Genomic DNA, 27,915 nt, shown 5'->3' on the forward strand with positions numbered 1-27,915 from the left:
ATGGCCGCCAACGCCAAGAGCAGCAAGTCTGCACCCAACCATGTGATCTTCAAGAAGATCTCCCGGGACAAGTCGGTAAGTGGTACAGAAGTGAGTGGCTTGAGGGGAAAAAAAATGTTTTTTAAAGGAGCTTTTTTGAGAATAGACATGGGGCACCTGGCAGAGCATGCAACTGCTGATCTCATGAGTTCAAGCCCCGCGTTGGGTGTAGAGATTACTTAAAAAAAAAAGACACGATCAACACTAAAATCCTGAGAGGCTGAGGGAAGCTCTGTGTCTGTGTTCCGTCGCTATTTGCGATGAATGATGAATGAGACGTAATCGAATGAATTGCACACATACAACTTCTTTTCAGTCTCTTAAAGAACTTAGCCCTGAGACCCTTAATTTTCTCCTCATCTCTCAGTCCCCACCCTCTCACTTCCAATTTTACTTGTTTTCCTAGCTGGCCTTGAACCAATGACTTAACCATTTCAAGCACTGCTTTGTCGATACTAACTCGCCGGGCCCTTTGTCTTCTTGCTGCCTGCCTGGGGAAAGCCCCAGTGCTGGACTAGGGCAGCTCTATCTTCCGTGCGCCTACCCCAGCCGCCATGCCTTCAATCCGCACTTGGCTCAGGGCCGCTGGGTAAGGGAACATGGCTACCAGTATCCGGGCCGCTTGTGTATCGGCAGAGATGATGCCCCGTTGGCTCCATCGGGGGCTCAGTAGACGGTCTAGATGTGCCCATGAACTTCTGGCGTGGGAGGCCTGACGGAAGGTCCCCCCACAGCCTCCATGGACAGGGTCTTGTGCTCCATTCATTGGCTTCTTAGGGGCCGACAATCTAGCTCTGCGCCGTCCAACTCAAGCTGCAAATGTTATTTTAAAGCGTGTAGCTGCCACATTAAAAAAGAAGAAACAGGTGGAATTCATTTTATCATGTATTTTATTTAACCCAGTATATGCAAAAAACTATCATTTCAACATGCAAATGATATAAAAGTTATTGATGATATTTTACATTCATTTGCTAAGTCTTTGAAGTCTGGTGCGTATTCTCCATTTATAGCACGTGTCAGTTTGGAATGGCCATATTTCAAGTGTCCTGAAGCCACCTGTACTTTGTTGCTACTGTGCTGGCAGGGTGGATCTAGATCGTTCTTCTGGTTCACTTCTGAGACATTCCCATAGAAGTGGTTGAGAATTTTGCTTTCAAAGGCTCTTCATACAGTTGGATTCGGTCGCTCTTTACTCCAGCAGCTTAGCCCTGGGGACTGTTTCTGACACTGAGTCAAGGTGCAGGACCCAGAGAATCATCATCAGTGCAATTAGATGCTTACCCAGCACACGCGGTTCTGAAAGCAGGTAATCAAGGGACTTCTCAGAGCTCTATTTTCTGTGCTTTGTAAACCTGAACTTTGGATTTTTTCTCTAGGGTTTCTCAAATGTTAAGCCTATATTGGGCCCAAAGGAAACTCTCTGATCCTCATAGTGCAACACAAGAAAAACAGATCTGTACTGGGCACTCTCTGTCCTTTCTACTCCCAGCTGAGGAACTCCATTTTGGGGTGATAATTTGGGGACCCCCTCAACAATTCATTCCCCAAACTCTCTCCCAACTTTGTGTCTTCCCAGCACACTTTGTCTTGACTTCTGGCAGAAGAAGAGAGAAACCACTCCTGCCGGGCCATGTCATTTTCCCACTTTCCCCCCACCCTCATACCTATAGAAAACCTTTGAACCAAGAAATTTAGAATTGCTGTATATGGGGGGGAGAATCCATCCATTAATGTCTCACATATTAAGACTATTCCAATTGCAAGCTCTGTATGGCTCCAGGCATGGTGCACCAGGAGCCCTGGGCCCATTTCTCTGTGATTCTCTGCCCTCTGCCCTCTGCTGTGATCTTCAGCCTCCAGCTGGTGGCAAGATGGCTACTCTAGCTCCAGGTGTCTCACCCTCACTTCCTTCCTGAAGAAGGAAGAGGCTCTTACTTCCTGGTATCTCTTCTAAAGAGTGGGAAAATATTTTCCCAGCAGCCCTCCAGCAGACTTCTCTCATATCTCATTGGTCAAAACTGGGTCACATGCCCGCCCTAAACCAGCCCTGAGCCAAAAGGAATTGGATAATCATAATTGGATCAGGCCAATCAAGAACCATCCTCTGGAGCTGGCCTCTCTTAGCGCGGGACCCCATGGGGGATGGTGAACCCTGAACATAATTGGCAACTTGTATCCAGGAAGAAGGGTGCTCGGTTTGTTGGTTGAGCAAGCAGCAGGTAGGCCACAGTCCCACAGTGTTCAGCGCCATTACTCTTCCTGCTCTGCCCCTTTCCTCCCCTCCCCTTCCAACTGTAGCAGAGAACATGCCTTTGCTCCCATCTGAGGTTCATGCTATTTACACCTGGGCCTCAGGGTCCACCTCCTCACTAGCGTCCTCCACCGTCAGCCTCTCCCTCCCTACCAGTACTTTGCCTGAGCGTAAAAACAAGTACAGACCTCATGCATCTTAAACAACCAACAAACTCCCCTTGACCCTATTGCCTTTCCATTTCCTCTTCCTCCACAGCTAAAGCTTGAAAAAGAAGAAAACACACTCTCTCCACCTACCTTCAGTCTTCCCTACTGCCAACCTCGATCAGATGCCTAACTGGCTTTCCCCTCATCCATTCATTCTCCACTTTGCTGCCAACGTTGTATCCTCCATAAAATGGGGCTAATTCCTATCTCACAGAGTAGTTATGGGGATCCAGTGAAATAATGTAGACAGTGCTGAGCTTGGCGCCTGAGACACGATAAACACTCCAAATGCTGTTCAGCTGCAGGTCTTTCATCCTGCTTAAAATACTTCAACATTGGGGACACCTGGGTGACTCAGTCGGTTAAGCATCTGCCTTCAGCTCAAATCATGATCTCAGGGTCCTGGGATGGAGTCCCTCGTCAGGCTGCCTGCTCAGCCGGGAGCCTGCTTCTCCCTCTCCCTCTGCCCCTCCCCTACGTGCGCTCTCTCTCTCTCTCTCATAAATAAATAAAACCTTAAAAAAATGCTTTAACATCTTCTTAGAGTCTTTAAGATTGGGTCCTGTAAGACCCTTTCTGGCATCAGCCTGCATCCCCATTTGGTGGCCATTCACCTGCAGATGAAGCCATTGGTTCCAGAAGCATTCTCTTGATTCTGGGCTTTGTATACACTGTTTTTGGTTTTGTTTTGTTTTGTTTTGTCCAGAAAACATCCTCACACCATCCAACACCTACCTCCTTCCCAGCCACCTGACTATGTAGTCCTTTGGGTGCTTCAACATCAAATAACTGTGAAGCTATAGGGATTCGCTCCAGGATATCTGAGATGAGGGGGTGGAAATAGGAGATGGTTGAATGCCAACAGAAATGATTCTGGGAGTTCATGGACATCAGAATACGAATTTAAGAGGCTTAAGGAAGAAGGGGGCTAGGTAGATGTACACACTCACTCATTGGTGCCCTTAGCAAATGTAGATTAGAATCCTGTCGTGTCCAGGTACTGTGGTAGAAACTTGATGGCCAAGAGATGAAAGAATTCCTACCATCAAGGCACTCACTGTCCTGTGGCTTAGAGCGGAGAGTGATGGGGAACACGATCCATGCCCTTCCACAAAGGGGGTTGGCAGAGACCCTCACTGCCAAGGGCACGGAACAGACAGGAAGAGGACCGAAACAGCAATCATTGCCCCCCAACGCCCCCGCCCCTCTTGCTCAGAGCATGGGTTCTGGCGTACCTGTCTAGCAGCTCACCTGGTAGGATTTCAGGGATTCTGGGACTCCTGCTTCTTGGCTCAGTTCAGAAATTCTTCTAATGAGGAGGGGAAACCTTTCATTCACAGATGAAATGTCAGGAGGAGCCTCATTTACATAAGTCTAACTTTCCACTAAAGTATCATCAGTGAATTCAACAAGGTCACCTGGTTAATGTCAGACCTGGGCTTGGTGGGAAAAGGTGGGAGCACAGGGACCATCCAGAGGGGTGGGAAGTCTTCCTTGGAGCAGATTTATGGGGCTGAAGAGAGCACAACTTGCCTGTAATCCATAGTCCCTGCCCACAGCCAAGCGGGGAGAGAGGAGGTGCTGGGCAAACTGCAGAGCCAGGCAGCAAGTCTTCTCAAGACTAATCAAAATGTGTCAGTTGTTGCCACGTTTGGGGGGCCTTGGGGGGCTTTTTTGGTTGTTGCTGATTTTTAACCTGCATGTGCTAGTGTTCTTTGGCCACTTAGAATCCGCATCTGTTCTTCCTACAGGTGACCATTTATCTGGGGAAGAGAGACTATATAGACCATGTTGAACAAGTAGAGCCTGTGGGTAAGTTGAGTTTGGAGTGAGATTTTAATTTTAATGCTGGTTTTCCTTAAAGCCATTAGACAACTGCTACTTTTGTATATCTTCAAATCATCTCTGCTGGTAATCTAATCAAAAAATGCAAATTAAAACATCAGCGAGGTAGCCACCGGCTGATTGGAAACCATTTCAGAGCATGGGGGAGACAAAGGACTCATTTCTAGACTATATAAAGAAACTCAGCAGTAAGAAAGACAAAATCCAGTTAGAAAATGTACAAAAAACATGAAAAGCAGTTAATCGAAGAAGATATATGGATGGCAAAGAAGCCCATGGAAAAATGGTCAACATCATTATCCATTAGGGAAATGCAAATTAAACCACATTGGATTGAAATATCATTATACACCTGTCAGAATGGCTAAAATTAAAATAGTGACAATACCAAAAGATGGTGAGGATGTTGAGAAAACAAATCACTCATACATTGCTGGCAGGAATGTAAAATGGAACACCTACTCTGGAAAATCGTTTGGCGGTTTCTTTAAAAATTAAACATATACTTACCATCTGACCCAGCAATTGCATTCCCTGGCACTCATCCCAGAGAAATGAAACTCACATCTACACAAAAACCCATTCGCGATTGTTTATGACAGCTTTATCTGTGATCGCTCCAAACTGGAAGGAACCAGAATGTCTCTCAATAGGTGAACCAGTTGAAACAAGCTGTGGCACATCCATACCATGAAATTCTACTCGGCAGTAAAAAAGAACGAGCCACTGATACAATAGTGTATGGATCTCAAGAGTCTTATGCTGAGTGGGAAGAGCCAATCTCAAAAGGCCGTATGACTTCACTTAGATAACAATCTAGGGATGACGAAATTATAGAAATGGTATATTATAGAAATGGTAAACTTATCAGTAGTTGGGGGGGGGCACGCTAAGGACGGATGGTGGGGGGAGGGGATGACCCGAGAGATAGCTCTTTGGTGAGGGAACTGTCGACCTCCACATGAGATAAAATGACTTAGAACTGTACAGACACTGCACCCCGTATCAGCTTCCTGGTTTCGATATTGTACTACAATTATCTAAGATGTAACCACCAGGAGAAACTGAATGAAAGATACAGAGGGACTTCTCTGTGCTATCTTTGCAACTTCCCGTGAATCGATAATTATTTCAACTAAAATAGCTATTTTTAAAAAGAGAGAGTGTAAAAAACCTGGCATTCCTAGGCACTTGAGGACGAGAATGTCCCTGAGCAGAATGCTTTCTGGAAGGTCATTTGGCACTATGTCATTGAAATCCAAATCCAGTTCTACTGTTGATGGATACAAAAATGTATCTGTAAGGATGTTCATCACAATATTCATGATAATGGGGGAAATTGGAAATAAATGCCCTAACGGGGGGGTTAATTAAATAACTTATGGTATGTCCATTCAATGGAGCCATGTGTGGCCATTAAAATGGTGAGTATGTGTGTTTGTGTAAGAATAGATGTTTGCAATTTATAGTTGTATGAGAAAAGCAGTTAACTGAACAGTCTGTATTGTGGGATCTCATTTTTTTAGTAAAAACATCCATATAAGTGTATATACATGTAGTAAAAAAATTCTGCACCAGTATCTTGACAATGGGTATCTCTGAGTGGTGGATATTTGGGCGACTTTGTTTATTCTTTGCTTAACTTCCCCTTCTAATTTTCCTATAATGAACATGGATTCCTTGTGCAATTAAAAACTGCAGAGAGGGGTACCTGGGTGGCTCAGTTGGTTAAGAGTCTTGACTCTTGATCTCAGCTCAGGTCTTGATCTTGGGGTTGTGAGTTCAAGCCCTGCTTCGGGCTCCACGCTGGGTATGGAAACTCCTTGAAAAACAAAACAAAAACTACAGATAAATATATAAAGAAGACCTCTGGTCTCTTTCATCTTTTTTTTTTTTTTTTAAGATTTTATTTATTTATTTGACAGAGAGAGATAGCAAGAGAGGGAACACAAGCAGGGGGAGTGGGAGAGGGAGAAGCAGGCTTCCCGCGGAGCAGGGAGCCCGATTCGGGGCTCGATCCCAGGACCCTGAGATCATGACCTGAGCCGAAGGCAGACGCTTAACGACTGAGCCACCCAGGCACCCCGTCTGGTCTCTTTCATCTTCTCTGCCCTCATTGTTGTCTCCCTTTTGGTTTAGATGGTGTCGTGTTGGTAGATCCCGAGCTTGTGAAGGAAAAGAAAGGTGAGCCGGGCTTCTCGTCCTCCCAGGAACAGGTCTGGTCTGATCTCTGGGGAGGAGGAGCCGGGAAACAGCAGGTGCTCTCTCGCACACCCATCACCTCCAGGCCCTGTCACCCACGCTCCCTCGTATAATCTTCAGGACACTGTCCTGTTCCCATCGGAACTCACTGTCCCCATTTCTCAGATGAAGGTAAAGACCCAGGGGAGCCGCTTGGCCAGGGCGGCAGGATAAGTAAACGGTGGATGGAGCGTGGAGGGTAGGTCCATGGGCTCCACCAGCTGTGCCAGGGGCAAAACTCAAGAGGGCTCCTTGGTGGGTTTATCCCAAAAGGGGGAAATCGAGCCTGCTGGATACTACTTTTTTTTTTAATGCTGACTGTGGTGGTTCTAAAGCACAGCATCCTTGCCGATCTCTGGCAGCTGTGATGTGTGGGGCAAATAGTTTGGTGCTAATAACAGTTGTGTAAACTAAATTAGGACAGACCTGAGTTATCCTTATGATAATGTCACTGACTCAATTCCATTCTAACTATGCTTTTTTGAGTGGTTGCTACTGGCAACCCCAAGGAATTATTCCCATCCCTGGGTGTGCCCATGGGAGCACATCAGATGTGGGGCCGTCAGCACTGAGGGGGCATGGCTCTTCTGTTGTCTCTGACTTCCTCCTGGGCCCCGTGCTTCTCTGCGGCACCTGGAGGAGCCTGGTTTGAGCCTGAAAGCCCACACCCTTGGCCAGAGACGGGCACCTGCTCTGAGGGCAAGCAGTGTCCAGTGAGGGAGGCATAACGCCAGGTCATCTCTGGGCACCTTGCTCTCACAAACACTGGATGAGGGGCAGGCAAGGGATCAGTGGCTCTTCTGAGCTTCGTGGTGAAGACGTAGACAAAATCCACCAACTAATGACTTCTAGGGACTTGGGGGGACCACTTCTGACATGCTTTCTGTTCAAGAAGAATGCATGTTGTGTGCTTTTATTTACCCCATTAAAGACTTGTACACAGTCCACCCTCAAAACCTATAGTTTCATATAATCCTTTCGGTCCACTGGAGGCATGGATTATGTCTGTTTAATTAAATTGAATTTTCAGAGGTGTTGACTTAGAGAATGCTTGATAAGTTTCTGAGCAAGGTGAAAAAAGCGCTTCTGGGATTTGGTTGCTTCTCTCCTCTTGGTCCACGAGCGCCTGTCCCGCTGCTCTGGCCGATCCTCAATCTGTCTTGCTCCCTAACGCTGTTTCCCTCTGCTAATCACCTTCACTCTCTGTTAAAAGCCTCCCGAGGTCCCCAAGCGGGTGGGTCGAGAGAAGGGGGTGGTGGGATGGAGGACACAAGGGAGTCTGTAGGCAAAATAGTGGTTCATGGAAGGTGCCTCCCCATCTTCTGACTCACATAGGTCTTTAGAGTAATCAACACAAGCCCCAGGGAAGGTGCTGGATCTCCAGAAGGGTGTAGGCTGGCTGGGTGGCGTGGTTCTCAAACCCCGTCCCCTCCAGAGGCTGGTGGGTGAGCGCTGCTGGGGAGGGGCGGGCAGGGTCCACGGTTGCCCGTGCGCACGCGGCCAGGCGGGGGCGCCATGCCGATGGGACAAGCCTGACCTCCTCTGTCTCCCTTCCAGTGTATGTATCTCTGACTTGCGCCTTCCGCTACGGCCAGGAGGACATCGATGTGATCGGCCTGAGCTTCCGCAGGGACCTGTACTTCTCTCAGGCCCAGGTGTTCCCGCCCGTGGAGGCCACCAGTGCCCCCACGAAACTGCAGGAGAGCCTGATGAAGAAGCTGGGGGACAACACGTACCCCTTCCGGCTCACGGTGGGTGACTCCTCTCCCCCTCCAGGTCCCCCACAGCACCTTGCAGTGTGACCAGGAGTGAAGGAGAGGGGACGGAGCAATGACTTCACATTTGTGGGCCTTCAAATTGCATCCTTGGAGGAAATTCTAGATTGCACGGGCTGTGATTGTCTTTTTTTAAGCCCTTGAAAATAGCCTCTCAGCCTTTGAAGGCACCACTTCAACCTACGGTTTAAATATTTCCCTTCATCCGACCACCTAATTATACGGGCATGTTATTCCCTCACTCACTCAGCTATAAAAAGAAAGAGGTGCCCCCCGGTTGGCCCGGACGAGCTCTCAACACGAAAGAGCTCCCTGCCGGACAGGGGATCGTACTGAAGTCAGAAGTCGTCCCTCGCCTTGACTGCTGGGCCGTGGGTCACTAGATAAACGGCCCCACATCTCGCCGGGGGAGTCCTGGCTACCCGTGGTGCCTCCAAAAGACTCGGGCGTGAACTCGGCCTGGGGGAAGCTGCCCTCCCCTCCCTCTTTCCCAGCGTGCTCATGTGTCTTAAGATTATAAATTTCTCCAAAGTTATAACGGGTCAGCCTTAAAAGGGAAGGGAATTCTGACATATGCTGCAACACGAACGAACCCCGAACAACATTAGACTGAGTGACAGGAGCCAGACACACAAGGACACACGGGTCTGATGCCAGTGACCTGGGAGACCCCGAGCAGCCAGAGTCAGAGACGCGGAGCCTAGAATGGTGTTCGGGGAGTTAGCGTTGACTGGGGACGGAGCTTCAGTGCGGGTGGGTGAAAACCGTCTGGGGATGGATGGTGGGGATTATTGCAGGACAATGTGGATGCACTTCATGCCACTGATCGGTACGCTGAAAACCTAAGTCTTAGTTGTGTGTATTTCACAACTTTTTTTTTTTTTTCAATCACTTAAGAAGACAGTTTTGTGGTCCTGCGTGTTCTCATGATCTGGTCCTGGGAGTTTGAAGTGACATCACCTTGGAGAGCTAACCTGCCAAAAACCTTAAAAATGTGATTTTGACCTACGTTCCCTTTCTAGCGGCGTGGCCTGTGGACTTAATTGGATAAAACTGTGCCGAGGTGGCTGAAGAAGGTTTATGGCAGCATATGGTTTCTCATGGCAAAAAAGAGCAAAGCACCATTGAATGAAGGGCCAGCCAACAGAGGGGGCTGGCTAAATTAAATGTGGGGTTAACGAAGCCCGAAGAATGGCGGAACTCGGCGTAGAAAAACAGGCATAAGGCATTCTGAGGAGGGTTCGGGCGGGGATGGGAGCAGAGCAGACGACAGGACACGTGCGTCACTGGGTCTCATTCCTGTGGCACACACACGTGGACGTCCGTATTAGTGTGTGAGGGAGCCCCCGGGACACTCGGAAGTTCGTATTCCTGATGTTATTCCGGGTATTGGCAATAGGGGTGAACACGGGGTTTTGTGGGGTTTTTTTTGTTGTCATTTTGTGCTCCTCATCCTTCCTTTCCCAGTTTTGTACATCGAGTGCCTATGACGCGTGAGAGAACTGCCTCTGAATGGAATGATTTGTTTCTTCTCACAGTTTCCGGATTACTTACCCTGTTCGGTGATGCTGCAGCCGGCTCCGCAAGACACAGGGAAGGTTAGTTCCGAAAGAAAGGCCATGGCTCCAGTCATTCCTTCAAATGACTGTTTTTTAAGATTTTATTTATTTATGTGACAGAGAGTGAGACAGCGAGAGCGGGAACACAGCAGGGGGAGTGGGAGAGGGAGAAGCAGGCCTCCCGCCGAGCAGGGAGCCCGATGCGGGGCTCGATCCCAGGACCCTGGGATCATGACCTGAGCCGAAGGCAGACGCTTAACGACTGAGCCACCCAGGCGCCCCCAAATGACTTTTTAAAAGAGCCTTTTGTTGTGGACAATTGCAGACATGCACAAAAGCAGAGAGACGTTGTAACGAGTCTGTCACTTGTCTTCAGCAGCTGTTAGCCGGGCCAGAGCCTGTGGATGGAACAGTAGTCAGTCCCGCCCCTCGTGGGCTCCCCAGGCGACTGGGGAGAATCAGTCAGAAACGAAATAACCAGTGTCTACGGGGCCCGTTCAAGGACGGTTAGGCGCTCTGGAGAACAAGAGGCTAGCGAGAGTCTGGTGGGGTGGTTGTTCAGGATGTTTTACAAGAAGGCCTCCCCAGGAGGGTAAAGGAGAAGCGCCGCTATCCCAGGGGAGAGGCTTCCAGAGAGCGGGGACACGCTGCCTGGCGCGCGGGGGCGGGACGAGCAGGGCGAAATGGCGAGAACAGGTCAGGGGTGTGGGGAGGTGCGGCCCCGAAGACCTTTTTCAGTGAGCGGGGAGCCACTGGTGGGCTCTGGGCAGTAGGTCCCCAAGGGCACCCTGGCCGCTGGCCTGAGAGGGGCGGGGGACCAGGCATGAGCTCCCAAGGGGGGAGAGAAGCACAGGGGCTGAGTGTGCGCCAGGGGGGGCCGCCCAGGCGCCCCCCGTGCTGCTTTATTGTTGAACTAGATCTCAGGATTGTCACGCTTCCCCGGCTGTAGAACCAACGAGGCTGTGGCTCATACGCCACCGTCAGCACAACCGATCATGTCCTTTAGCCGGTTGCACTTCTTCCGTCGGGGCGGTTGGTGAGCGCAGCGACGTGCAGAGATGAGCAGGCTGGGGAGCGGCCCCGCGGGGCAGATGCGGCTGTTCTGCCCACACAACGTACTGCTATTGAGTCAGTTTCAAAATCAGAAGACTTTGCCCCCAGTTCCATTTCCGGCTTCTTTGCCAAAGTTGGAAGAGCCGCCGGCGCCGGGACCCGCCCCCGTTCCAGCCGCGCCACGTCTGGGTTTGGCCGACCAGCCCTCCAGGGTTGGTGGCTGGTGTGGGCAGTCGTGGACCCCCGCCAGCCCCGTGAGCACCTGCGTCTAGCCCCTGCTGTGGGCGCTGTGACCTCAGTGCCAGGCATGCGGAGTCACAGCTGGAGGGACAGCTAAATGGGGGGGAGGGCTGGACACCCTACGTGATCTCCCTGGGAGCTTGGGCCCACAGCGCGCTCCTCGTCCTGACCTCATCCTTTCCCTACGTGCTTTCCACACGCGGCAAATCCAGCCTTCGTGGAGTAGCCCTCAAAAGGACATGGCAAAGGCAAAAAGATCAGGGGCCACCTAACATCCCGGTGGGACGTGTGACCCCATCCCAGCTGCCGGGAAGGGAGGTGTGGCTGAACCCTTGTCTCTTCTCTTGCCCCCTGCAGTGCTGCGGGGTCGACTTTGAGGTCAAAGCATTTGCCAGAGACAGCGCAGAGGAGAAAGCGGACAAAGTGCCCAGGAAGTAAGAGTGCAGCTGCGGGACGAGGGGCGGCGCCTGGGGTGGGGGGCAAGGAGCTGGGGTGGGAAGCCGCCCCTCACTTGAGCTCCCCCCACAGGGCTGCACAGCCAGGGAGATGGGGCCCGCCCGGCCCAGGCAGTCAGGACGTCCACACACGGGGCAGGGTCGGTGGCTCGTCCTTTGGGGGGATAAAAGGAAAATGGTGAAGGAGCTAACAACCTCAAGGTTCACATAAGCCTCTAGCAGCCCCTGGATTCCCTCTCTCTTTAGTTTTCTTCTTCTCGGTAATTCCTCTATCGTGATAAAATATGCACTGCATGGAGTCCTACCGTTTTAACCATTTCTGAGTGTGCACTTCGGAGACATTAAGTCCATCCACCGTGTCGTGGGACCATAGTTACAGCTCTGTCCGCTCTCTGCGCCCCAGACTGTCTACACCCACAACATGTCATCACCCCAAACAGAGGCTCTCTGCCCTTCAGGCAGTGACCCCCGCCCTCCCGCACCCCCCGGGCCCTGGTGCTCACTTTTCTTCTTATACCTGGACATGGTTTTCTATCGTGACCTCAACGCTCTTTCCTCACACCTAACACATGCACTCGTGGAGGTCTGCTGTAATGAATAGCAATTGCAGTAAGTCACGTTTGCTGAGAGTGTGGAAGAACGTCACACGAGGCACACTCAGCCCCTGCCCACCCCGGGCTGTGCCCTGAGAGCCGAGGGTGACAGTGACCTCGAGCCCACACCACCCAGCTGGGGAAACCTCAGAGGAGGGACCAGAACACAGGTCCTTGGGGCCCTCCTGCACCCCAACATGGAGTTCCTCCCTCCTCTGTTTCACCCGTCACCCCTTGGGAGTATTCCTGAAGCATCACAGCATGAGGACGGGGAGAGAGGCCTGGACGCCTTCCAAGGAGGCCCGGCCATAAGCCCAGAACTCTCTGCTCTTGTCACCCGCAGGAGCTCCGTGCGTTTACTGATCCGGAAAGTACAACACGCGCCAGCGAAGATGGGTCCCCAGCCCCGAGCTGACACCGCCTGGCAGTTCTTCATGTCCGACAAGCCCTTGCACCTGGCTGTCTCCCTCAACAAAGAGGTGAGCCTCGGACAGGCGCTGTGTCCCGCATGGGAGCAGGCCCTGGGGCCCAGTCCGCTGCGGGTGTGTTGCAAGTCATCTTGTGTCCAGGCGTAGTTAAGGCACCAATGTTTTGTGAACAATTGGCTTTTTCTCATAATTTGGAGCTAGTAAAGGTGACCCTCAGGATCGGGTCACACTGGCCACATCCACTGCCTTGCCAGTCCTAGACCAACTAGGGGGAAGGGTGGTGGCTTCCGTGTGCCCCTGACCAGGCTGTTTTTGCCCCCCTGGCCCCATGGGTCTCATTTACTAGCTCCAATGGGTGTGATTTTGCAAATTGTTTACTTCCCTGGAAAATGTAAGTTTCCATGTAACGGGGTGGCCAAGTCACATGTGAATGGCATCTCTTAGGGATGTTGTGGTGAAGGAGGGTGAAGAACCACCGGCTGAGGCTGTCTCGGTCCCTCTGGTCACCGAGAGTCATGCAAACGTGTTAGCAAAGGCTCAGCATACTGTGTGTATATGCGTGCCCGTGCGTGCACACGTGTGCAAGGGTGTGCCCCCCGGGCCTGGATCACGTGGGGATCACTGCTGAGGAGAACCCTGCCCCTGGGCTCTCCACTGATTCCCCTTCACTGCCCTCATTCTGCCCCAAATGGCCTTCTGATTCCACTGGGGACCCCCCTTGGCCAGCGCTGCCATGACCCTCAGGACTGGGCGTTCCAGGTGTGAGCGGCTTTGCTCCACTCCACCCTGGTCACACTGTCCTCAGGGCACCAGAGACGAGGCAGACCGCATTCGGGACCCTGGCTAACGGAACCCTGTTGCTATCCCTTTATCTTCCTTGAAAGTGTGGGAATTCAGCCACTTTGATTCTGGTTAAAGGATGGAGATAAACCTAGAAAGCCATGAGATTAAAGATACCACCACGCTCTGTTCCTCTTTTCTGACTTCCCTGCTAACTTTTTCAGATCTATTTCCACGGGGAGCCCATTTTGGTGACCATTACCGTGACCAATAACACAGAGAAGACAGTGAAGAAGATTAAAGCATTAGGTAGGAACTTCTTCTCAAAACGGGAAGGCAGAGTCTTCTAGAATTTCTCCATCTGGTCATATTTCCCCAGGGTCTCTTCTCTTGGCAGATAAGGCCCTCCTGGGTCTTTGGAACTGCCTGTTTTATCTCTGTTGTCATGGACAGCAGGAACTTACAGGAGGAAAGACCCTCAAGAATCGCCTCATGCCACCTTGTGTCCAGCTTAGGGCTGTCTTTTGTCCTAAAACAACATCCCTGACAGGCAATCCTCCAACATTCCATGCCGTGCCTTCCTGGAGGAGCCCCTTGCCAGATCCCGGGGAGAAGCCACGGGAGGAGTTTTCTTTCTTGGATCAGAATTAAGTTTTCTGGACAGAGGTAGCATAGAATAGTGGGAAAAGCACTGGATTGAGGACAGTGGGCCTAATTTGTGGGCTTGCGCCTTGTGCGTCCTCTCTGAAGACCTGGCACTGGTTCCTGGTCTACCTTCCTGGGTTTTGTGAGGCTCCAAGGATTGGAGCCTGGAAGTGCTTTTGTAAATGGTAAAGCCCTATTGTGTCTGCTGTTGAGTTACCACAATGTGATGACCAAGCCAGCCTGCCTGCTGTTCTACCCCTTTCTTCAGCTCGGAGGGCGTCGAAGTACAGGGGATGGTCGGATAGCATGGTCTTCTAGGGGCCACATAAAAAAGACACGACAGAATGACCAGGGAGGGTGACCTCTAAGTTCACCACTAACTCAAACAACACTCAATGACTAAGACAAAGTCAGACTCATAGTGTGTTATGGTGACCAACAGTCCTGGCTTGACCAGGATTTTCTTTTTCTTTTTCTTTTTCTTTTTAAGTTTTATTTCTTTAAGTAATCTCTGCCCCTGACATGGGGCTTGAGCTCATGACCCCAAGATCAAGAGTTGCATGCTCTTCCGCCTGAGCCAGCTGGGTGCCTCTTGACCAGGATTTTCAGTGCTAAAATGGGCTACTTCCAGGCAGATCAGGATGGCTGGTCACTTACGTTACACACCACTTTCCTCTCCCCTCGTGTGTGTGCATCATAGATAAGATTCAGGAGTTTTGAGGCATGCACACTAAAGAATTATTATACGTTTTCCTGACGCTGATGTGCATGCTTATGGCTTTGTCTTATGTTGGTGTAGTTCATCTGCATTTGCTCTTCGTAGGACCTGGTATTATTTAGCATGTTGAGTGTAGTGTGCAATACCGTATTCCACAAAGTAGCAGGATTGAGAAAGTATCATTTGATACTTTGATTTTAAATTATTTCTCAAAGTTTTATGAGTTCTCACATCAAAGCCATTCATTTTTGAAAGAAGCTGTTGAGCTTCCTGAAGCAAGATGTGAGTAGTTTTCTATAGGCTGGGCACTGTGCTGAGTGCTTCACACAAATTGTTTCTCTTACTTCTCAAATTTGATTTGAACAGAGATTAAAAAAATTTTTTTTTGATCATCACAACAACCGTGGAAGTTAGATGCAATTGTCACCCCCATTTTGCTGATGGGGAAATTGAGGCATAGAGGAGTTAAATGACTCACCCCACAGCTGACAGCTAAGCCGGGGTTTGAGCCCAAGGAGTCTGGCTCCAGAGCCCACCTTCCTACCCACATGCACGAGTCAGGAGTATGATGCCGGGAGAAGGTTTCTAGCTTGGACAACTGGCAGGAGGTGCTCATTAAATAAGAGAGTGTTGGAAGGGGCGGCGGGTTTAGAGAAAGCACAAATGGTGAGTTCCGGCACACTTGGAAGGATACCCAAGGGTAGGTATGGTGTGGGTTCAGCGGGTAGGGGTCTCCTGGGAGGTGCAGTTTTAGGGAGGCTGGCTCATGGGGGCAAGCTTCCACAGAGCAGGTTATTGGTGAACAGGAGTGGCCTGAGGACAGAACTCAGAAACCCCAGCCTTAAAGCCAAGCCTGAGAAGGACCCTCCATCAGCATTAGAGAGGGAAGACCCACTGCATCCCCGGCAGGTGCCATGCACATGGGTGGGGGACTCCACGTCGAATCACCCACCCCTGTCCTCCCTTTGCAGTGGAACAAGTGGCCAACGTGGTTCTCTACTCGAGTGACTATTACATCAAGCCGGTGGCCCAGGAGGAAACACAGTGAGTAGCTGCTTGGGTTTCTATTTCCTGGGTGGCTCAGGCTTCCTTGTCAAGTTCCCCTTTTGTTCGTCCTGAAGAGGGAAGTAGGATGCTTCCCTTCCTTCCCCTTTTCTCACTTTAAGGGCTGCAAGGAAAGTTAGCATCTCAGTTCTGTTCTCCTTCCTAAGAGTTTCCAGAGATCTCACTCACAAGGAATGATGGAAAGGAGAGAAATAAAGATTGAAATGTCACAGTGGGAACAGCTGAAACTTTCTGTTGCTCCTTGGAATAAGTCCAGAGGAATCTGATACGATTTCTGCCCCCGGTGCAGACAAGCCAATGATCTGTCTGCCCGGGCGAGGGTTCTTTGTCTTTTGATCTTCAGCTCAATTTGAAAATGTGGCACCAAGGACAGCCAGATACCAGTGGTCTGTGAGTTCTGAGCCCATGGAGCGTTTCTCTCCCTTCATTAGAACTGAAAGCAGAGGCGTACCCTGTGATGGGGGAGCCGGAGACCTGTCCGGTCCTGCTCCATGCTCTTCATTCACACATGGGTTACTGGGGTGATGCCTCCCCCAGAGAGGGTCGCTCGGGCAGGTCTTTTCCTCTTTGCCTCTCTGATGTGTCTCAGCGCCATTGTATGCAAAAAATATTACCAGAGCTACAGGAAGGGGGCCGGTGAGGAAACACAAACTGATTCAGCAAGAGAACATGACGTAAACTTTAAAAGACAATTTTGGAATAAACTATTACTCAAAGCAGATCTGGCCCCATGTTTAAATATAGGTCCAGAGGGGAGGGAGGCAGGAAAGAGCCGTAGCTCATCGGCTGCTCCCTTCGTGCTGCTGGTGGGGGGGGGTCTGTTCTCCCCTGCAGGTGCATCCTCACACGTCCTCGGGTCCCGGGGCTTCCCTGGCTCACCTTTTGGCATATGCTCAAAGATGAAAGGAGAAAATGGTCCCTGGCTGAGTTTTCCCCTCAGATAGCCCATTATCTGGACTTCTTTTCAGCAATTCAGTGCATTTTGGACCAAATGATTCCCAGGACACTGGCGACCGTTGTAGGATCCCCCCAAGGGTGGGAGGCGGGGAGCCTGAAAGCTGAGCTAGATCGTGCTCACAGGTCTCAGGCCAGAAGCCACTCCGAAGGCTGCAGAGCCTTAGTCATTATCCCTGGACCCCGGGGCTCCCAGGCCCCTGGGGCTGACTCCTGGGCAGTGTTTTTAGGGCCACTCCGTGCACCAGGAGTGCTGACACAGGCAGCTGGCTGGCTGGGCTGCAGATGTGGTGGAGCACGAGCCCGGGATGCTCCAGACCTGGAGAAACCCTCACTGCTCTGCCCCCAGCCCAATCCCTGACCTGCAGACCCACTGTTTGGCACGGGTTCCCTGTGTCTGTCAGAGGCTGAGACACCCACCACCTGACCCGGTGACAGGGAAGAACCGGGAGAGACAGAGCACGTGTGCCTTGAACCAAACCAGTCCGGTCTGCACCAGTCCAGAGGGCCCCACCACACCCTCCTCAACAGCCCGATCCTCCTGATAGCGACAGCTCTCGGTGACAGGCGACTTCCAGCCGAGGCTTCTTGCTGGCACTGGCCAGATGGCCTGCAGCCCATGGTGTGGTCACGAAGTCTCAGGAGGAGACTGCTGTGGGCCCTGACCCTTGTGTTAGCCCCACAGAATACTCTAGAAATTCAGTGACTCACAGGAGGATGAGGGACTTGCTGCCAGCCTGTTTTGAGATGTCACCAATATTTCTTGTAAGGCGAGTGCACAGATAACCTGAACTATCTTCCCCGTGAGTCACAGGGACCTTGGATCTTGGAAAATGCTTGATGGCAGATAGGGTCTCGTGGGACCGTTGGTGGCTTTATGGTCCTAAGAATAGTTAGTCAAATATCTCCTCTGCGTTTCTTCCTACAGAGAAAAAGTGCCACCAAACAGCACTCTGACCACGACGCTCACGCTGGTGCCCTTGTTGGCCAACAACCGTGAAAGACGGGGCATCGCCCTGGATGGGAAGATCAAGCACGAGGACACGAACCTTGCCTCCACCACCATGTGAGTCCTTGTAGCTCAGGAGACAAGCCGCCAAGACTCAGTGCAGAGGTGGTACTGGTCTGCCCCGCTTCTTGTCTCACCCCCTGGGCTCACGGGCTCACGTGGAGCCTGATGGCTGTCACTCCAGGCGCAGAGTGCTGACTCGGTGGCCCGAGCGGGGCCCACACTCCCTCCCCTGGTGTGACATGGTGGTTACAGCAGTGGGCTCAGGAGGCAGCCTCCTGCCAAACCCCAGCTCCACTGCTTAGAGTCTGGGCTACCCTGGGCAAATGACTCAGGCTGCCTAAGAACCTCAGTTTTCCCATCTGTACAGTGGGGGTGCTGTCTGTTCTCGTGGAGAGGTTTATAAGGATTACGGGAGACGGTCCGTGTAAAATGTGGTGCTGGGTACACAGTGAGCGCTCCAGAAATGTCAGCCGTTACCTTCTAAAAATATCATTAGCTAGTGTAGTGCCCTAAGCACAGAAACTGAGTAATGCCGGGGCGCCCAGCTGGCCCAGTTGGTAGATCGTGTGACTCTTGATCTCGGGGTCATGAGTTTGAGCCCCCATGGGGCGTGGAGCCTACTTAAAAAATAAAAATAAAAATAAATAAACTGAGTAATGCAGGTGGCCTCATGCATGGTGGAATGGTCATTTATTCATTTCCACCAGGGAAGGTAAAGAACAGGAGGTCCTGATAGCTACAGATGTTAATTAAATTTCAATGAAGCTAAGCACTGCTCTGCTGACCCCAACTCAAAGAACCATTGGCTGGCTGAATTTCGCCAGCGGATCTAGCACAAACTGGAGGGAGCCTTCCAGGTCAACTATCCACTGCCATGTCCAGCCATCCTTCAAGGCTTCCATTCCCAGAGCATGTTGGTTGGCGAGCCCTGAGTGGGGGAGATCTTGAGGCCCACTCCCTGCCATCCCCCGTGTGATGCACTGGGGCTCCCTCCGTGGCCCCAGTAGGCCACCTGCAAGGGGATGCCATCGGGAAGAGGCTCTCCTGCTTGATCTCCGTGACCCCTTGGCTCAGTAGCCCATGGGCTCCGAGACAAGAGTGGGGTCAGCAAACATTTGGCAGGAAGCGGCATCATGGGAGTCAAAGGATTTTCTGAGGAGAAGGGTCCAAGTTGGTATGTTCGATTCTAAGGCTCTCTGGTGAAGGTCTGGCAGAGTGACTGGCAGGCACGCTGACACGAGATCAGTTTATTCCAGGGTGTGGCCATCGCGACAGCAGCAGTGGCACGCCACGTTTATAGAAATGCTGCATGGTTTGTGGACTATTTCACAACCATGTAAGTCTTCCACACTTTTGTGAGGAAGGCGAATTTATACTCATTTTATGAATGAGGAAATTGAAGTTCAGCCAGAAGGAGAGGCTTGACTAAGGTCACCTGGTCAATTAATGACCGAGCAAAGGCCACTCGTAACCCCGAGTCCCTCCCTTACCCCCAGCTTCAGGGCTGCCTTCCAGGGCCCTGGAAAGTGACAACCACAGCAGAACCTGGATTAGCCAATCTCCGTGTGTGTGTGTGTGTGTGTGTGTGTGTGTGTGTGTGTGTGAGAGAGAGAGAGAGAGACAGAGAGAGAGAGAGAGAGAGAGCAAGTGGGGGGGGTGCAGAGAGACTCTCCCATTCAAGAAAGATGGCGGAGGGGAGGCTTGCAGGGTATTCTCAGGCATGAGCTGAAGCACATTCTCTCCCCCAGCTGTTTGACTCCATTCAGTACAAGTCGGACAGTCAGTCCTAGCAACGGGGGGATGGGGGGGTCTCAGGCTTGCACCCCTTTTTGTCCCCTTTGGTATCAGCCTCTCTCAACTGTGTGACCACATTCCAGGATTCCAGATAAAGGCATTTGCCCTCCACAAGCAGCTCCAGGCACCAAGGAGCTGATGGAGTATTCGAAGGGCATCATGGCCCTGGGAGTAATGTCCAACGTGCCTCCCATGAAAGGGATCCCTGGGCTGGGGCTTTGGGCCTAGAACCTGCCCTGTACTCTCAGACCCTTCTCAGACCTCTCAACACAATCGTGCCCTGCTTTCTGCCTCAAGCCTTCAGCTTTCTTGGCCATGTTGTCTATTGTCATTCACATTGTTGTAGCTAGCCTGTCATGATATTTTTCAGACCTTAACTCCTGTGACTGGGCATCCTGAAATACTCAATGTCCCTGCAACGGACGGCATATGAGATAACAATGTGTTATGATGCCCAGCAGGGTGCCTGGCAGACAGTAGGAGCTCAGCACCTGTTAGTAGAACCTGGAATGGAGTTCCTATGGGGGAAAGTTAGACGGCGCTCTCTTTGGGGGCATGGGCGATGGCCTCACACACTGTGTTCATTCACCTCAACACGATGCTGGGAGCTGGGGGCCAGAGCACAAAGGAGGGAGACCCATGCCGATGGCAGATGGCCAGGAAGGCTTCACAAAGGAGGGTCAACTTCAACTTGAGGTCTTAGCAGAGAAGGAGGGCATTCCAGGCTGGTGTGTGGTAAGGCTGGTGCATGGGAGACACTGGGGCATAGCAGGGCGTGAGGTGGCAAAGGCAGGGAAAGGCCAGCTCACAGATTGACTGCCAGGCCATGCTGAGGCTCGACCCTGGGAGAGCCCTCTGGCTGCAGAGTGGCTGAGAGCTCAGGGAAGGGGCCGGGCCTGTGGGAGGTAAGTCACTGAGATAATAGAGGCAGGAAAAGCCTACGGAGGACTCCGTGGTTGGCCAGGGATGGCAGGTGGGGCAGAGGGAGGAGCCAAGGAGGATGAGGAGGGGGGTGTTTCTGGCTGATAAGCAGGTGGATGAACAACACTGGAGACAGAGTAGGAAGAACCAGGAAACACACTCTGCCCTTTGAACTTCTAGGGCGGGGGTGGGGGGTGGGGGGGGGAGGAAATGCCAAGCTACAATGCAGGAAAGGAATCCCCTCCCTTGACTATGGAAAGTTCTAGGACTTTGACAGCTTGGTTGAATTTACCAATTCCTTAAGAAGATGCTCCCATTATAATAGGCTTGTCTGGAGGTGAGGGGTTTTTGTTCATCCAGTCTTTGCTTTCTGCTGTTCCTCTGTAATTTTCCGCTTTTCCTTTCTGTTTGAGCAGAATAAAGGAGGGCATAGACCGGACTGTCTTGGGCATCCTGGTGTCTTACCAAATCAAAGTGAAGCTCACGGTGTCAGGGTGAGTGTCCAAGAGCCAATGCTGTGGGCTCTGTCTTGGCCTCTCCCCATCTGAATTCTTCCTTTCCTGAATGATTGGGAGCCAGCAAGGAAGAAAGATCTACAAATTCTATGGATGACCAAGTAGAGTTTTGGAGAGATTCTATTTGTCTTGTCGTCGTCGATTCTGTTTGATCTGACATCACGTGGGAAAAATTAGAAGGAGCAAACTACGAAATACATTAGTGCTACTTGGTGGAAGTGTGCGCGCTTACGCTCACACGGTGGAGGTTGATACGCCAAAAAGAAAAATCCGTTCAGTGCTACATCACACTTCAGGAAAGAAGGGCAGCTGCCAAACGAATTCTCGGTAGATCTCCATTTTTGCATCTTAGGAGGGAAAGAACTTGAATTCTCACTTTCCTTTCAAATCCCATTGCCAAAGTTTCTGGCCTTTTACCTTGACGAGCCATCAAGGGCAAGTCCAAGCATATATTCTGTGATTCTAAGTCGATAATGAGTTCCCCCAGTTTCGGCTGGGACAACAAAGTAGAGCATGGGTTGATTTTACAAACTGTGTTACCCCCATGTTTGTGGTTGTAGTGTTTTTCAAAGTGCGTAGCATTACCTTTGACTTTCTCCGAGAGGATCTAAAACGGTAGAGTTTCTTTTAGTAGTCAAGATAAGTGAATAGCAGCGTATTCCACAAAGACCTCTGTGGTCTATTCTTGAACATCAGGGCTTGGACCTAAGTGATTCCTCTTTTTAGCTAATCCACTTGAGAAAGAGATGACATCACAAGTAGAGAGGAAGAGTCGAGTTGAATGTTACGGGATTGCAAAGATCCCGTAAATTGTGAGTGTGGAGCGTGCCTGGGACATGTCCACCTCTGAATAATGGGAAATAAGGTTGTGGTATCACTGGGACACTCACCAGCCCTGTTTGCTTTTTTCCCTAGCTTTCTGGGAGAGCTCACCTCCAGGTAAGCCTGGTCCCCTTCCTTCCCTGCTTGATTCTCGGGATATCACGGGGAACCAATCTGGGGTTCAAGATAGTAACGGTGAAATCTGGTTTGCTGGCAGTTCTGCTCAGAGGTGTTATGAAGTGAGGCCCACTGCCTACCAGAGGCATCGTACGAATGTTGCCTAATTGGTGTGAGGCTGGGGCTGTTTCCTCGAGACCATAGCTGAGCCTCCCCTGGGCAAGGACGCACACACACACACACACACACACACGCACGCACATGCACACAAACGCACGCTCAGAAAGCTGGCATGCTCCTTTGTGTCTTTGTGTCTGTGTGTATGTAACATGAAGCTTACCATCTGAACCATTTTAAAATGTACAATGCAGTGGCATCAGGATGTTTAAAATATTGTGCAATGGCCAGCGCTCTCTGGCTCCGTCGTATTTTTACCACCACAAAAGGAAACCATAGCCATACCTATTAAGTGGTCTCTGACATTCCCCCCCTTTTCCTCGCCCCTGGCCACCACTGATCTTTCTATTTCCATGGATTTCCCTCTTCCGGCTATTTCATAAAAGGAATCAGGCAGCATCTGTCCTTGGGTGACTGCTTCTTTCACTGAGCATCATGTTTCTGAGGTTCATCCGTGTCGTAGCAGGTGTCAATACTTCATTTCTCTTTATGGCTGAGTAATATTCCACAGTGTGGACAGACCACATTTGGGTCCTCCATCCAGCAGCTGGTGCACATTTGGGTTGTTTCCACCGTTTGGCCGTTGTGAACAGTAACAACTACCTTTTTCAAACCATGCCCAAAGTGGCAGGCCTGAAGCCACGTCCGAGGCAGGCGCTGACCTTGCAGACTCGTTCATCCTGGCTCTTACTGTCTCCATCCCTCACGTGGAACCCAGACCCCATCTGCGCTGGGGTCTGACCGGAGTCGCCTTGTACACAGATGTGCTTTGACCAAAGCCGTAACGTCGGGGTAGGAGGCGGTGGGTCCTGGGTGAAGCAAGGAGAGACCCTTGCTCTTTCACTCCTTCCTTTCCATTCTTCCTTGGTCCAGATTTGCCTTCTGTTCTCCATCCTGACCCCTTTCCTTCCTTCTTTTTGTATAAATTCCAAGCCACCCCGAAGCCCTTCAGTTTCTGGAATTTGGTGTGGCGGGCGCTGCTCATTTCTCTTCTGCTCTCTAACAAGCGACTATGTGACTCTTGACATAGAATAAACACATAAAAGGTTGTGTACATTTTGGCAAGTTTTTTTTTTTCCCCCAAAACTATCCTTTCTGCGGGATTTCACGTCTCTACCCACCATAGCACATCACTGGAACTAATAACCAGAAGGAAGGGGAATGAACTTACAAAACCTAGCTGTCTCTGCCATGCCTAAGTGAAGTTTCTGGACCGCATTCCGGGGAATACATTTAAAATTCCTCCTTGACCACTTCCTGATTTCTGGTTTGTTTTGTTTTGAATCTCACTGAATCCTCTTCCAGCTTGGAATCTCTTCAGCCACCACTCTGTTCTGTATGCTTTACAATCCTGTGTGTCTTCTCATCCATCTGTATTCTCTTTTTTCCAGTGAAGTGGCCACTGAGGTACCTTTCCGCCTCATGCACCCCCAGCCCGAGGACCCAGGTCAGTCACGCGTTGTCTTGGCTTTCTCCAGTCATTTACTACTTGCAGATTTCTTATTTATTCATTGCTGGTCGTTCCTGACCATGGCCCCGGGGGGCATTGCCAGGTGATTGCTTGTCATCCTCACGGTGCCCTGGGGCCAGCCCACAGAGGAGTGTTCATCTCCTCAGCCACGAGCCACGAGCCACGAGCCACGGCTTGTCCACCTTCAGTTAGCATGTGGACAATAGAGCATCCCTGCCCTTGGACACGGACTCTCCTGTTGGGTTTTATCAGGGATGACTTACAAGCCGAAGCTCTGGTGGGAATAGAACTGGATTGAGATTTAAAGAAAATTTAGGTGCAAAATACATTTGAGAGGCTGAGGCTTTTGCATTTCATTTGGAAACATTAACAGGCATTCACAAGATGAGTATTTTGGGCGGTGGCTATTGTGATGAGAGTACAGAAAATACTAGAAAAAGGGGTCAGGCCAGGTTCCTGACGCCTTGGCTCCTTTGAATTGCAAACCCATTGGCTCTCGTATGGATGTCTGCAGTAAATGGAGTCATGGTTGTACAGCTCTGTGAATATAGTAAGAACCACTGGACTGTGCCTGTCACTAGGAAAATTGTATGGTATATGAATTAGAGCTCGATATGGCTTTTAAATATGTATCTTTAAAGATTGTTATTTACTTACTTGAGAGAGAGAGAGGAGAAACGGAAGGAGAGGGACAAGCAGACTCCTCATGAGTGTGGAGTCCCATGCGGGGCTCGATCTCACGACCCCGAGACCAGGACCTGAGCTGAAAAAAAGTGGTATAAACAAACAAGATTTATTTTTCTTACATTTTATAGCTTTTTGTATCTTGATCATGAAATGACCTTTAAACACTAGGATGAGCCCCCCTATTCATTTTGGGTTTGTCTCAAAAATATTTTGTCTCCAAGTATTTTTCCAAGTGTTCTGGATTTAAATAGTCAATGTACTTTGGGGAAAAAGTAGTCTGGCCACATTTTTCTTATTCGTACCTGCTGGTATCATTCAGATACTATTTTTTAACTCTGAGATTGAGATGCATTCTGGTCCCTTTCAAGGACATTTAAAAGAATATTTTAAAACTATGACCTGAGGCGATGCCATCGTTTATGGCAGATTGTTCTCTGGAGCCGTGAACAGACTTTTTGCCTTAAGTTGGGGGAAGTGGGGCTCTTTCTTTTCTGGGTATGACATTCTCATGTTCCAGTCATTCTGGCCCTTCCACTGAACATACCACAAGGTCAAGACTAAACGGTGATCTTTTGTCCTGTGAGATTTCAGGGAGAAAGGACAGATCACCCCGGGGCCTCTAAATTCTGACTTCCCGAGATTTGAGTCACAGGACTTTCATGCACAGGACTGCTCACACCTTACCTGCCTGGTTCCCGGCTCTGAGTCTAGACAGGTAGACTAAGCAGAAACAGCGCTAAGTTGTAGCTAAGAAGCTCTGCCAGAGCCTGGGGCCAAGTAATTTATACCTAATAGACACTACAGAAATGCTACCAAGTTTTTATTATCCCCCGTCAAGAGCATCCACCATGGAATGCAGGTGTTGATTTGATTCTCTTTCAGGCTGATGGTCCCAGGTAGTGTAATTAGGCTAGCACGTGGGAGCCCAGGATGGTTCCTGCCCCGGGGGCCTCTCCGTTGGTCTGTGGTTAGCAGCCCACGCGGACACTTCCCTCCTAGTGCCCGAGAGACAAGAGCTGTGGGTCTCCATCACTGTGGTGCTCCCGAAAAACCCTCTGGAGCTGTTCACTTGGCTCTTGCTGGCTCATCCCTGAGGGTTACGGGACTTTACTAGGTGGACAGAAAACTGAAGGAACGAACGAACAACAAAGAACCACTCAAATGAATAGCAGTTAATCAGAGGCTGCAAAACATATCTGAAAATATAACCCAACAACAACAAAATGATCAACATGTTAACAGAGAAACCAACCCCTGGGGGGCCTGGGAGTGGTTCCCCAGCTTGAGTGCACCCCCCAGCCACGGGAGGTGCCGGTTAGATGTCCAGTCCCGGGACTCGCCCCTTGCGAGCCGGGCCTGAACGTGTGAGATGGGCCCGGAGGCGGGGTCATAACTGCACCTGGGACTCGGCTCTAGATAGAATCCAAAGGACACAAAGGGAGAAACACTTTGAAAAGAGAAAGCATCCCAGAGGTGAAGGTATGGTTTGTTCTGGTTGAGGAGGTGAGGGCGAGGTGTTCTGTAAAGGAGACCAGGGTTCAGATGTGCAGAGAGAAAGGCTCTGGCAGCTGGAAAAGGCCAAGAGGGAGGGAGTGCACGCAGTTGTTGTGAAATGCGCGTATCTAGGTTCCTTTTCCTTCCAACTGTAAAGTCCCCAAAATAAGGAAGAAATTTTCTAAGTGCAGCTATCCACGGAATTTATGCTGATAGGGGCGCCTGGGTGGCTCAGTCGGTGAAGTCTCTGACTCTTGATTTCAGCTCGGGTCACGATCTCAGGGTCGTGAGATCGGGCCCCACGTTGGGCTCTGTGCTGGGCGTGGAGTCGGCTTGAGATTCTCTCTCTCCCTCTGCCCCTCCCCCTGCTCACGTGTGTGTTCTCTCCATCTCTCAAAAGAAAAAAAAAAAGAATTTATGCTGATAATTCTCTCTCTCTCTCCTTTATTCCATGCTTACAGCAAAGGAAAGGTGAGCCACTGCCCTGAGCTTCCCTGTGTTCTGTGACTTCCTCCTCAGGCACAAACCCCCTTTGGGGTCTTTTTGCACACAACCCGCTCGCACATGCGCACACACGCACCCTCGGGTATCCTGGGCATGTGTGTCTGCCCTGTGGGTTCCTTCAGTTTCTCTTCCTTGTGTTTGTTAAAGAGACTTTACATGAAAAGCTGGGAGGAGAACGGCTTGGTCCCAGGCTCCATCCTGTAGGAAAATCTTGATCGGTTCCCCCGTTGCAAAGGGAAGACCAAGGGTCTTACTTCGCTTGAGATTTCACTGCGAGCTTCCAAGAGCGTGCCATGATCAAAATGTTCTTTGTTCTGTTTTAGTTTTCAGAATGAAAATTTGGTTTTCGAGGAGTTTGCTCGCCAAAATCTGAAAGACTCAGGAGACCCCGAGGAAGGGAAGAAAGACCAGGAGGCCGGGGATGAGTGAGAAGACGGCTGGGAAACGGGGTAGTTCACAGCGCGATGAGCCACGCTCCAGAGTTAGCCCTTTAGTTATGCTAAATGCCGAAGTGTGAGTCTTCTTCACAGAAATAAAGTTTGTTCTGCTGCGATCTGAGTTGATCTGATTGGGGCTGGCTTGTTGAGGGGGCTGAGTGATGTCACTGACACGGAAGCTGCCGCCCGCAGCGTCCTGTGTCTCAGGTGGGGGAGGGCAGCAGCTAGAACGGGAGCCAGACCTGCTCAGCACTGGCTCATGGAGGTGGGAAGGTGGCCCAGGTTTGGTGAGCTCACTGCTGGAGGCTGGTGTGCCCAGGGCCTTCTCCAGGGGTCCTGGGGTAAACTGCTTCCCCGGAAACATATGGGGGCCGGGGGGAGGCAGTGTTTCTAATGACCTGGCCACTCCTAGCTCCACGGCCCCCCAGGAGCCTCCTGAGATAAACAGGGCAAAGGACAAATGTGGCCAAAACACTCTTCATCACTGATTTAACTTTTGGTCCAAGTCCCTGTTTGAGCTCTGGGTTGTTAGTTAAGTTTCTCCTGAAAGCAAGCAATGAAATCAGATTTGGCTAGTTTAAGGGGAAACGGAGTGCACTGGGAGGACCTTGGAGGGGCTCAGAGAACGGAATTAAAGGAAGAATCGGAGTAGCCGCGGCTGAGGTGGGCAGGGATCAGAAGCTCCCGGGGCTGCCCAGGGGCTCAGGGGCCCGCCCTCTGGGCAGCCATCCTCCCGGAATGGTGGCCCCGCGCCAGATGCCCTGTCTCCGGGTCTCTGTTTCCAGTGTGCAGGTCCTGAGCAGGAGAATCGGGCTGCTCCAGCTTTGGTCAGGTAGATCAATGCCCTGTGGCCAGTGACTGCAGCACCCGGCCCTAGGAACGGTCTGTCCTGGGAGAGGGGGCTTCTCGGTTAGAGTATCTTCACTGAGGTTGGGTGTGTATGGGGGGGGGGGGGAGGCTGCTCTGTGTCAGGGAGGAAGGTGGAGTTGAAGGGGCAATGGGATGACGGAGGTGGCACCAGGGCCCTGTCCTTCAGAGTCCCCTTCCTGGCCCGTGGTACTCACCAGTCTTGGGAGCTGGTACCAAGGGCCACAGAGGCGCTTGGGGGAAG

General features: G+C 50.9%; 1 protein-coding gene across 1 annotated transcript; it reads left to right on the plus strand.

Moving 5' to 3' along the window:
• SAG (S-antigen visual arrestin) lies at positions 1-26,920 on the plus strand. The gene is made up of 15 exons (XM_078070010.1): positions 1-75; positions 4,254-4,314; positions 6,487-6,531; positions 8,146-8,339; positions 9,902-9,961; positions 11,573-11,649; positions 12,607-12,742; positions 13,696-13,780; positions 15,806-15,878; positions 17,782-17,919; positions 20,997-21,074; positions 22,011-22,034; positions 23,603-23,658; positions 26,325-26,334; positions 26,691-26,920. The coding sequence occupies exons 1-15, from the start codon at positions 1-3 to the stop codon at positions 26,794-26,796; spliced, it is 1,218 nt and encodes a 405-aa protein (XP_077926136.1). The 3' UTR covers positions 26,797-26,920.
• The last annotated feature ends 995 nt before the right edge of the window (positions 26,921-27,915 follow it).

This window comes from Halichoerus grypus, chromosome 4 (genome assembly GCF_964656455.1).
Source record: "Halichoerus grypus chromosome 4, mHalGry1.hap1.1, whole genome shotgun sequence".
Classification (NCBI taxonomy): domain Eukaryota; kingdom Metazoa; phylum Chordata; class Mammalia; order Carnivora; family Phocidae; genus Halichoerus; species Halichoerus grypus.

Excerpts from the sequence above, each read along its gene's own strand:
- SAG (XM_078070010.1), top strand. The coding sequence starts at position 1 with ATGGCCGCCAACGCCAAGAGCAGCAAGTCTGCACCCAACCATGTGATC. Across the intron at positions 8,340-9,901 it reads CGTACCCCTTCCGGCTCACG|TTTCCGGATTACTTACCCTG; the intron begins GTGGGTGACTCC and ends TTCTTCTCACAG. Across the intron at positions 13,781-15,805 it reads GAAGAAGATTAAAGCATTAG|TGGAACAAGTGGCCAACGTG; the intron begins GTAGGAACTTCT and ends CTCCCTTTGCAG.